General features: G+C 62.3%; 1 protein-coding gene across 1 annotated transcript in view; it reads right to left on the bottom strand.

Annotated features, from left to right (window-relative positions):
- The window catches only part of LOC133263056 (ryanodine receptor 1-like), a gene marked incomplete at its 3' end in the record, with an annotated part of 44,600 nt that overhangs the window by 28,418 nt on the left and 3,977 nt on the right, over positions 1 to 12,205 (bottom strand). The window contains exons 5-9 of the mRNA XM_061442683.1: positions 10,313 to 10,362; positions 8,798 to 8,858; positions 6,519 to 6,757; positions 4,764 to 4,845; positions 2,563 to 2,693 (exon numbers count right to left, since the gene is read on the bottom strand). Coding sequence (XP_061298667.1) covers positions 2,563 to 2,693; positions 4,764 to 4,845; positions 6,519 to 6,757; positions 8,798 to 8,858; positions 10,313 to 10,362 — 563 coding nt within the window. The remainder of the gene's footprint in view (positions 1 to 2,562; positions 2,694 to 4,763; positions 4,846 to 6,518; positions 6,758 to 8,797; positions 8,859 to 10,312; positions 10,363 to 12,205) is intronic.

The raw sequence follows: 12,205 nt of genomic DNA, 5'->3' as shown, positions 1-12,205 counted from the left end.
GAAGCCAATGGGAAGGGGGAACTCAATGGGGAAAGGGGAACTCAACGATGAAGGGGGAACCCAATGGGGAAGGGGGAAGCCAATGGGGAAGGGGGAGCCCAATGGGAAGGGGGGAAGCCAATGGGAAGGGGGAAGCCAATGGGGAAGGGGGAGCCCAATGGGGAAGGGGAAGCCAATGGGGAAGGGGGAAGCCAATAGGAAGGGGGAAGCCAATGGGGAAGGGGGAACTCAACGATGAAGGGGGAAGCCAATGGGGAAGGGGGAAGCCAATGGGGAAGGGGGAAGCCAATGATGAAGCGAGCACCCAATGGTGATGGGGGGTACCCAATGATGAAGGGGCAGCCGCTGGGGATGGATGTGGGGCAGCCGCAGGGACAGATGTGGGGCAGGCATGGGGATGGATGTGGGGCAGGTGTGGGGCAGGTGCTGTGGGGCAGGAGTGGGGCAGGTGTGGGGCAGGTGTAGGGCAGGTGTGGGGCAGGTGCTGTGGGGCAGGCATGGGATGGATGTGGGGCAGGTGTGGGGCAGGCGCTGTGGGGCAGGCGTGGGGATGGATGTGGGGCAGGCATGGGGATGGATGTGGGGCAGGAGTGGGGCAGGTGTGGGGCAGGTGTGGGGCAGGCGCTGTTGGGCAGCCATGGGGATGGATGTGGGGGAGCCATGGGGATGGATGTGGGTCAGGTGTGGGTCAGGTGTGGGGCAGGAGTGGGGCAGGTGTGGGGCAGGTGTGGGGCAGGTGTGGGTCAGGTGTGGGGCAGGTGTGGGTCAGGTGTGGGTCAGGTGTGGGGCAGGCGCTGTGGGTCAGGTGTGGGGCAGGTGTGGGGCAGGTGTGGGGCAGGTGTGGGTCAGGTGTGGGTCAGGTGTGGGGCAGGAGTGGGCCAGGTGTGGGTCAGGTGTGGGTCAGGTGTGGGTCAGGTGTGGGGCAGGTGTGGGGCAGGTGTGGGTCAGGTGTGGGGCAGGTGTGGGTCAGGTGTGGGTCAGGTGTGGGTCAGGTGTGGGGCAGGTGTGGGGCAGGTGTGGGGCAGGCACTGTTGGGCAGCCATGGGGATGGATGTGGGGGAGCCATGGGGATGGATGTGGGTCAGGTGTGGGTCAGGTGGTGGGTCAGGTGTGGGTCAGGTGTGGGTCAGGTGTGGGGCAGGTGTGGGGCAGGTGTGGGTCAGGTGTGGGTCAGGTGTGGGGCAGGTGTGGGTCAGGTGTGGGGCAGGTGTGGGGCAGGTGTGGGGATGGATGTGGGTCAGGTGTGGGGCAGGTGTGGGGCAGGTGTGGGTCAGGTGTGGGGCAGGTGTGGGGCAGGCGCTGTGGGGCAGGAGTGGGTCAGGTGTGGGTCAGGTGTGGGTCAGGTGTGGGGCAGGCGCTGTGGGGCAGGAGTGGGTCAGGTGTGGGGCAGGTGTGGGTCAGGTGTGGGGCAGGCGCTGACCGGCAGTGCTCGCGGGCGGACTTGGTGCTGTGGGGCAGGCATGGGGATGGATGTGGGGGAGCCATGGGGATGGATGTGGGTCAGGTGTGGGTCAGGTGTGGGTCAGGTGTGGGTCAGGTGTGGGGCAGGCGCTGTTGGGCAGCCATGGGGATGGATGTGGGGGAGCCATGGGGATGGATGTGGGTCAGGTGTGGGGCAGGCGCTGTGGGGCAGGTGTGGGTCAGGTGTGGGGCAGGCGCTGTTGGGCAGCCATGGGGATGGATGTGGGGGAGCCATGGGGATGGATGTGGGTCAGGTGTGGGGCAGGCGCTGTGGGGCAGGTGTGGGTCAGGTGTGGGTCAGGTGTGGGTCAGGTGTGGGTCAGGTGTGGGTCAGGTGTGGGTCAGGTGTGGGGCAGGTGTGGGTCAGGTGTGGGGCAGGTGTGGGTCAGGTGTGGGGCAGGTGTGGGTCAGGTGTGGGTCAGGTGTGGGTCAGGTGTGGGGCAGGTGTGGGGCAGGTGTGGGTCAGGTGTGGGTCAGGTGTGGGGCAGGTGTGGGGCAGGTGTGGGTCAGGTGTGGGTCAGGTGTGGGGCAGGTGTGGGGCAGGTGTGGGGCAGGTGTGGGGCAGGTGTGGGTCAGGTGTGGGTCAGGTGTGGGGCAGGTGTGGGGCAGGTGTGGGTCAGGTGTGGGGCAGGTGTGGGGCAGGTGTGGGGCAGGTGTGGGTCAGGTGTGGGGCAGGTGTGGGTCAGGTGTGGGGCAGGTGTGGGGCAGGTGTGGGGCAGGTGTGGGGCAGGTGTGGGTCAGGTGTGGGTCAGGTGTGGGTCAGGTGTGGGTCAGGTGTGGGGCAGGTGTGGGTCAGGTGTGGGGCAGGTGTGGGGCAGGTGTGGGGCAGGTGTGGGTCAGGTGTGGGGCAGGTGTGGGGCAGGTGTGGGGCAGGTGTGGGGCAGGTGTGGGGCAGGTGTGGGGCAGGTGTGGGTCAGGTGTGGGTCAGGTGTGGGGCAGGTGTGGGGCAGGTGTGGGTCAGGTGTGGGGCAGGTGTGGGGCAGGTGTGGGGCAGGTGTGGGTCAGGTGTGGGTCAGGTGTGGGTCAGGTGTGGGGCAGGTGTGGGGCAGGTGTGGGTCAGGTGTGGGTCAGGTGTGGGGCAGGTGTGGGGCAGGTGCTGACCGGCGCGCTCGCGGGCGGACTTGGTGCTGTAGACGGAGCAGGGGTTGAGGTGGTTGAGGTGGGGCTCCAGGAAGGCCACGGGCATGGCGGCCGCCAGCCGAGCCAGGCACTCCCCCAGCGCCGGCCGCTGCCTGCGGGACCCACGGGGCTCAGACCCACAGCGCCCCACGGCAACGGGGCTCCGGGGCACACATGGAACACATAGAGACACATAGAGACACATAGAGACACATAGGGACACATAGGGACACATAGAGACACATAGGGACACATAGAGACACATAGGGACACATAGAGACACATAGAGACACATAGAGACACATAGAGACACATAGAGACCCATAGAGACACATAGAGACACATAGGGACACATAGAGACACATAGAGACACATAGGAGACACATAGAGACACATAGGGACACATAGAGACACATAGAGACACATAGAGACACATAGAGACACATAGGGACACATAGAGACACATAGAGACACATAGAGACACATAGAGACACATAGAGACACATAGGGACACATAGAGACACATAGAGACACATAGAGACACATAGGGACACATAGAGACACATAGAGACACATAGAGACACATAGAGACACATAGAGACCCATAGAGACACATAGGGACACATAGAGACACATAGAGACACATAGGGACACATAGAGACACATAGAGACACATAGGGACACATAGAGACACATAGAGACACATAGGGACACATAGGGACACATAGAGACACATAGGGACACATAGAGACACATAGAGACACATAGAGACACATAGAGACACATAGAGACCCATAGGGACACATAGGGACACATAGGGACACATAGAGACACATAGGGACACATAGAGACACATAGGGACACATAGAGACACATAGGGACACATAGAGACACATAGGGACACATAGAGACACATAGAGACACATAGAGACACATAGAGACACATAGGGACCCATAGCGACACATAGAGACACATAGGGACCCATAGAGACCCATAGAGCCCCATAGAGCCCATAGAGACCCATAGAGTCCATAGAGAACATAGAGCCCATAGAACCCATAGCACCCATAGAACCCATAGTGCGCATAGAGCCCCATAGAGAACATAGAGACCATAGATTCCATAGAGCCCATAGTGCCCATAGCACCCATAGCACCCACAGTGCCCATAGAACCCATAGCACCCATAGCACCCATAGTGCCCATAGCAACCATAGTGCCCATAGAGGCCATAGAACCCATAGCACCCATAGTGCCCATAGAACCCATAGCACCCATAGCACCCATAGCGCCCATAGCACCCATAGTGCCCATAGAGGCCATAGAACCCATAGCACCCATAGCCCCCATAGCGCCCATAGCACCCATAGTGCCCATAGAGCCCATAGAACCCATAGCACCCATAGCACCCATAGCACCCATAGCACCCACAGTGCCCATAGAACCCATAGCACCCATAGCACCCATAGCGCCCATAGCACCCATAGTGCCCATAGAGCCCATGGAACCCATAGCACCCATAGCACCCATAGTGCCCATAGAACCCATAGCACCCGTAGCACCTATAGCACCCATAGCATCCATAGCACCCATAGCACCCATAGCGACCATGGCACCCATAGAACCCATAGCACCCATAGCACCCATAGCATCCATAGCACCCATAGCACCCATAGAACCCATAGCATCCATAGCATCCATAGCGACCATGGCACCCATAGCACCCATAGCATCCATAGAACCCATAGCACCCATAGCACCCATAGCATCCATAGCACCCATAGCACCCATAGCATCCATAGCACCCCTAGCACCCATAGTGCCCATAGCACCCATAGCACCCATAGAACCCATAGCATCCATAGCACCCATAGCGACCATGGCACCCATAGCACCCATAGCATCCATAGAACCATAGCACCCATAGCATCCATAGCACCCATAGCACCCATAGCACCCCTAGCACCCATAGTGCCCATAGCACCCATAGCACCCATAGAACCCATGGCATCCATAGCACCCATAGCAACCATGGCACCCATAGAACCCATAGCACCCATAGCACCCACAGCCCCCACAACTCCCATATCCCCCACACCCCCCACAGCCCCACAGCCCCCATAGCCCCCACAGCCCCACACCCCCCCCAGCCCCATAGCGCAGCCCCATAGATGGGAGGTCACCTCTCCATGTAGGGGTTCTTGGTGGTACCCAGGGAGTAGATGCTGCTGAGGATGCGGTAGCAGGAGACCTGGACGTCATCCACTGTGGGGCAGGGGCACCCGCCACGTTAGGGGGCAGGAACGGCCCCTGCGAGCCCCATAGCCCCTATACCCCATAGCCCCATAGCCCCTATACCCCATAGCCCCATAGCCCCTATACCCCATAGCCCCTATACCCCATAGCCCCTATACCCCATAGCCCCATAGCCCCTATACCCCATAGCCCCATAGCCCCTATACCCCATAGCCCCTATACCCCATAGCCCCTATACCCCATAGCCCCTATACCCCATAGCCCCATAGCCCTATACCCCATAGCCCCTATACCCCATAGCCCCTATACCCCATAGCCCATACATCCCATAGCCCATAGCCCTATACCCCATCCACCCCATACACCCCATATCCCCCCCCAGACCCCATCCACCTCACACCACCCCATATCCCCCCACAACCCCCCACCCCATCCACCCCCCCACCCCATATCCCCCCCATATCCCCCCCAACCCCCCCATACCCCCCCGACCCCCACCCCATATCCCCCTCATATCCCCCCCACACCCCACCCCCTCCATAACCCCCCCACCCCCCCACCCCATATCCCCCACAGAGCTCCCCGCACCCCACATCCCCCCCACCCCCCACACCATATCCCCCCCACACCCCACATCCCCCATACCCCCCCCACCCCCCACCCCCACCCCACCCCCCACCCCATATCCCCCACAGAGCTCCCCGCACCCCACATCCCCCCCACCCCATATCCCCCCCATATCCCCCCCACTTCCCACCCCATATCCCCTCCCCCATCCACCCCCCACCCCATATCCCCCCATATCCCCCCACCCCCCCACCCCCACCCCATATCCCCCCCATATCCCCCACCACCCCCCCACCCCCCCATACCCCCCCACCCCCTACCCCATATCCCCTCCCCCATATCCCTCCCCACCCCCACCCCACCCCCCCACCCCATATCCCCCACAGAGCTCCCCGCACCCCACATCCCCCCCACCCCCCACCCCATACCCCCCCCACTTCCCACCCCATATCCCCTCCCCCCATCCACCCCCCACCCCCACCCCATATCCCCCCCAGAGCTCCCAGCACCCCACATCCCCCCACCCCATATCCCCCCCATACCCCCCCCACTTCCCACCCCATATCCCTCCCCACCCCTACCCCACCCCCCACCCCATATCCCCCCCAGAGCTCCCAGCACCCCACATCCCCCCCACCCCATATCCCCCCCATATCCCCCCAACCCCCCCATACCCCCCCAACCCCCCCATACCCCCCCGACCCCCACCCCATATCCCCTCCCCCCATATCCCTCCCCACCCCTACCCCACCCCCCACCCCATATCCCCCGCAGAGCTCCCCGCACCCCACATCCCCCCCACCCCCCACACCATATCCCCCCCACACCCCACATCCCCCATATCCCCCCCATATCCCTCCCCACCCCTACCCCACCCCCCACCCCATATCCCCCACAGAGCTCCCCGCACCCCACATCCCCCCCACCCCCCACCCCACATCCCCCCCATATCCCCCCCACACCCCACCCCCCCCACTCCCCGCCCCCCACCCCATATCCCCCCATATCTCCCCACCCCCCCCCCCCATATCCCCCCCATACCCAATCCCCCCCATACCCCCCACCCCCCACCCCATATCCCCTCCCCCCCCCCCACCCCTCCCCCCATGTCTCACGGATGACGTCATCCCCCGCCCTCAGCTGCCCCAGGTGCTGCCATAGGGAGCTGAGCAGGGGCAGGAGCGCGGCCGTGGCGTAGCTCAGCTTCTGCCCCACACCCTTGGGGCCGCGCCGCCCCCCCGGCACCTGCCCCAGCCGCAGGCTCTCCCCCAGCTTCTCCAGGTCCTCGGCAGCGCCCTCGAAGAACGAGCGCAGCCCGGCCTTGACGATCTCCGGGCCCGACTTCATCACGGTCCTGTGGGGCAGCAATGGGGCAGATGTGGGGGGATGTGGGGCAGCAATGGGGCGGATGTGGGGCAGCAATGGGGAGCAATGGGGAGCAATGGGATGGCCATGGGGAACGAGCGCAGCCCGGCCTTGACGATCTCCGGGCCCGACTTCATCACGGTCCTGTGGGGCAGATGTGGGGCAGATGTGGGGCGGATGTGGGGCAGCAATGGGGAGCAATGGGAGCAATGGGGAGCAATGGGGAGCAATGGGGATGGCCATGGGGAACGAGCGCAGCCCGGCCTTGACGATCTCCGGGCCCGACTTCATCACGGGTCCTGTGGGGCAGCAATGGGGCGGATGTGGGGCAGCAATGGGGAGCAATGGGGAGCAATGGGGAGCAATGGGGAGCAATGGGGAACGAGCGCAGCCCGGCCTTGACGATCTCCGGGCCCGACTTCATCACGGTCCTGTGGGGCAGCAATGGGGCAGATGTGGGGCGGATGTGGGGCAGCAATGGGGCGGATGTGGGGCAGCAATGGGGAGCAATGGGGATGGCCATGGGGAACGATCGCAGCCCGGCCTTGACGATCTCCGGGCCCGACTTCATCACGGTCCTGTGGGGCAGCAATGGGGCAGCAATGGGGCGGATGTGGGGCAGCAATGGGGAGCAATGGGGATGGCCATGGGAACGAGCGCAGCCCGGCCTTGACGATCTCCGGGCCCGACTTCATCACGGTCCTGTGGGGCAGCAATGGGGCAGCAATGGGGCGGATGTGGGGCAGCAATGGGGAGCAATGGGGAGCAATGGGGCAGCAATGGGGAACGAGCGCAGCCCGGCCTTGACGATCTCCAGGCCCGACTTCATCACGGTCCTGTGGGGCGGATGTGGGGCAGCAATGGGGATGGACAGCAATGGGGATGGACAGCAATGGGGATGGACAGCAATGGGGCAGCAGTGGGGCAGCTGTGGGGCAGCAATGGGGATGGACATGGGGAACGAGCACATCAATGGGACGTCAATGGGATGTCAGTGGGACATCAGTGGGGCAGCAATGGGACATCAGTGGGGCAGCAATGAGACATCAATGGGGATGGACAGCAATGGGGACATGGAGACATGGGGCAGCCATAGGGACATAGGGACCAACATAGGGACATGGGGCAGCTGTGGGGCAGGCAAGGGGCAGCTGTGGAGCCGGGGGGCAGCCATGGGGCAGCTGTGGGGCCATGGGGCAGCCGTGGAGCAGCCGTGGGGCAGCCGTGGGGCCATGGGGCAGCCGTGGAGCAGCCGTGGGGCAGCCGTGGGGCAGCCATGGGGCAGCCGTGGCGCCGTGGGGCAGCCATGGGGCAGCCGTGGGCAGCCATGGGGCAGCCATGGGGCAGGCATGGGGCCATGGGCAGGCGTGGGGCAGGCGTGGGGCAGGCATGGGGCAGCCATGGGGCAGCCGTGGGGCAGCCATGGGGCAGCCATGGGGCAGGCATGGGGCCATGGGGCAGCCGTGGGGCAGGCGTGGGGCAGCCATGGGGCAGCCCTGGGGCAGCCATGGGGCAGCTGTGGGGCAGGCGTGGGGCAGCCATGGGGCAGCCATGGGGCAGCTGTGGGGCAGCCATGGGGCAGGCATGGAGCAGCCGTGGGGCAGCCATGGGGCAGCCATGGGGCCGTGGGGCAGCCATGGGGCAGCTGTGGGGCAGGCGTGGGGCAGCCATGGGGCAGCCCTGGGGCAGCCATGGGGCAGCCATGGGGCAGCTGTGGGGCAGCCATGGGGCAGGCATGGAGCAGCCGTGGGGCAGCCATGGGGCAGCCATGGGGCCGTGGGGCAGCCATGGGGCAGCTGTGGGGCAGGCATGGGGGCCATGGGGCAGCCGTGGGGCAGGCGTGGGGCAGGCGTGGGGCAGCCATGGGGCAGCCGTGGGGCAGCCATGGGGCAGGCGTGGGGCAGCCATGGGGCAGGCGTGGGGGCAGGCATGGGGCAGGCATGGGGCAGGCATGGGGCAGGCGTGGGGCAGCCATGGGGCAGGCATGGGGCAGGCATGGGGCAGCCGTGGGGCAGCCGTGGGGCCGGACCTGGCATCCAGGGAGCGCGCCAGGATGTGCAGGCAGTTCACCACGGCCGGAGCGTCCGTCCCTGTGGGCAGGCACCGTGAGCCAGCGACCCATAGAGACCCATAGCGAGCCACAGTGACCCATAGCCACCCACAGAGACCCATAGTGACCCATAGCGACCCATAGCGACCCATAGCGACCCCATAGTGACCCATAGTGCCCATAGCGACCCATAGTGACCCATAGTGACCCATAGCGACCCATAGTGACCCATAGCGACCCATAGCGACCCATAGTGACCCATAGCGACCCATAGCGACCCATAGTGACCCATAGCGACCCATAGCGACCCATAGTGACCCATAGCGACCCATAGCGACCCATAGCCACCCACAGAGACCCATAGTGACCCATAGCGACCCATAGCGACCCATAGTGACCCATAGCGACCCATAGCGACCCATAGCGACCCATAGCCACCCATAGCCACCCACAGAGACCCATAGTGACCCATAGCGACCAATAGCGACCTATAGTGACCCATAGCGACCCATAGCCACCCATAGTGACCCATAGCGACCCATAGCCACCCATAGCAACCCATAGCGACCCATAGCCACCCACAGAGACCCATAGTGACCCATAGCGACCCACAGAGACCCATAGCAGCCCATAGCCACCCATAGCGACCCATAGGGACCCATAGCGCCCCATAGCACCCCATAGCCACCCATAGGGACCCATAGTGACCCACAGCGACCCATAGGGACCATAGGGACCCATAGCGACCCATAGCGACCCATAGCGACCCACAGAGACCATAGCGACCCACAGGGACCCACAGGGACCCATAGGGACCCATAGGGACACATAGGGACCATAGGGACCCATAGGGAACAACAGGGACCCCATAGAGAAACCATAGGGAGCTCATAGGGACCCATAGAGACCCTCAACACCCCCATCGAGACCCCATAGAGACCCCATAGATACCCCATAGACACCCCCAAAACCCCATAGAGACCCCATAGAAATCCCATGGAGACCCCCATAGAGACCCCCAACACCCCCATAGAGACCCATAGAAAGCCATAGAGACCCATGAAGACCCCATAGAGACCTATAGAGACACCATAGAGCCCATAGAGACCCATAGGACCCATAGAGCCCCATAGAGACCCATAGAGCCCCATAGAGACCCCATACAGACCCCATAGAGACCCATAGAGACCCCATAGAGACCCCATAGAGCCCCATACAGACCCCATAGAGACCCCATAGGGACCCATAGAGACCCATAGAGACCCCATAGAGCCCCATACAGACCCATAGAGACCCCATAGGGACCCATAGAGATCCCATAGAGACCCATAGAGACCCCATAGAGACCCCCCAGACACCCACAGAGACCCCATAGGGACCCATAGAGCCCCATAGGGACCCATAGAGATCCATAGAGATCCCATAGAGACCATAGAGACCCATAGAGACCCATAGAGACCCCCCCGCCCCATAGATGCCCCATAGAGTCCTCACCGAACAGCGAGATGCGGTGCCGGACCAGGGCCGCCAGCTTGCAGAAGAGGCTGTAAGGGGGGGACAATGACGAGGATGTGGGTCGGGGGGGGGGCTATGGGGGCTATGGGGCTATGGGGCTATGGGGGGCTATGGGGGTATGGGGCTATGGGGGTTATGGGGGCTCTGGGGGGTATGGGGGTATGGGGGGTATGGGGGTTATGGGGGGCTATGGGGGCTATGGGGACTATGGGGGCTATGGGGGTTATGGGGGTTATGGGGGGTATGGGGGTTATGGGGGGCTATGGGGGCTATGGGGACTATGGGGGCTATGGGGGTTATGGGGGGTATGGGGGTTATGGGGGGCTATGGGGGCTATGGGGGGTTATGGGGGGCTATGGGGGCTATGGCGGTTATGGAGGGCTATGGGGGCTATGGGGGCTATGGGGGGTATGGGGGCTATGGGGGTTATGGGGGCTATGGGGGCTATGGGGGCTATGGGGGGTATGGGGGTTATGGGGGCTATGGGGGTTATGGGGGGCTATGGGGGCTATGGGGGTTATGGGGGGCTATGGGGGCTATGGGGGCTATGGGGGGTATGGGGGTTATGGGGGCTATGGGGGTTATGGGGGGCTATGGGGGTATGGGGGCTATGGGGGGCTATGGGGGTATGGGGGCTATGGGGGCTATGGGGGGCTATGGGGGTATGGGGGCTATGGGGGCTATGGGGGGCTATGGGGGGCTATGGGGACTATTTGGTCTAAGGGCGCTATAGGTGCTATGGATGCTATGGGTGCTATGGATGCTATGGGTGCTATGGGGCATTATGGGGTGCTATGCATGCTATGGGGCGCTATGGATGCTATGGGGCACTATGGGGCGCTATGGATGCTATGGGGTACTATGGGTGCTATGGGGTACTATGGGGTGCTATGGGTGCTATGGGGCGCTATGGATGCTATGGGGTGCTATTGATGCTAAGGGGTGCTATGGGGCGCTATGGATGCTATGGGGTGCTATCGATGCTAAGGGGCGCTATGGGGTGCTATGGGGTGCTATGGATGCTATGGGGCACTATGGATGCTATGGATGCTATGGATGCTATGGATGCTATGGGACACTATGGATGCTATGGGGCACTATGGATGCTATGGATGCTATGGGGCACTATGGATGCTGTGGGGCACTATGGATGCTATGGGGCGCTATGGGGCGCTATGGATGCTATGGGGCACTATGGATGCTATGGGGGCACTATGGATGCTATGGGGTGCTATGGATGCTATGGATGCTATGGATGCTATGGGGCGCTATGGATGCTATGGATGCTATGGGGCACTATGGATGCTATGGATGCTATGGGGCGCTATGAATGCTATGGATGCTATGGATGCTATGGGGCGCTATGAATGCTATGGATGCTATGGATGCTATGGGGCACTATGGATGCTATGGATGCTCTGGATGCTATGGGGCGCTATGGATGCTATGGATGCTATGGATGCTATGGGGCACTATGGATGCTATGGATGCTATAGGGCACTATGAATGCTATGGATGCTATGGATGCTATGGATGCTATGGGGCGCTATGGATGCTATGGATGCTATGGATGCTATGGGGCACTATGGATGCTATGGATGCTATGGATGCTATGGGGCACTATGGATGCTATGGATGCTATGGATGCTATGGGGCACTATGGATGCTATGGATGCTATGGATGCTATGGGAGCGCTATGGATGCTATGGATGCTATGGATGCTATGGGGCACTATGGATGCTATGGATGCTATGGATGCTATGGGGCACTATGGATGCTATGGATGCTATGGATGCTATGGGGCGCTATGGGGTGCTATGGGTGCTATGGGGCGCCATGGGTCGCCGTGGGGCGCTATGGGGCGCCGTGGG

This window comes from Pezoporus flaviventris, unplaced genomic scaffold (genome assembly GCF_033815535.1).
Source record: "Pezoporus flaviventris isolate CSIRO_AGI_PZ_B2104156 unplaced genomic scaffold, CSIRO_AGI_Pfla_v1 ptg000242l, whole genome shotgun sequence".
Lineage (NCBI taxonomy): Eukaryota > Metazoa > Chordata > Aves > Psittaciformes > Psittacidae > Pezoporus > Pezoporus flaviventris.
The sequence above is the reverse complement of the archived record's forward strand: the minus strand, read 5'-3'. Positions and strand labels throughout refer to the sequence as shown.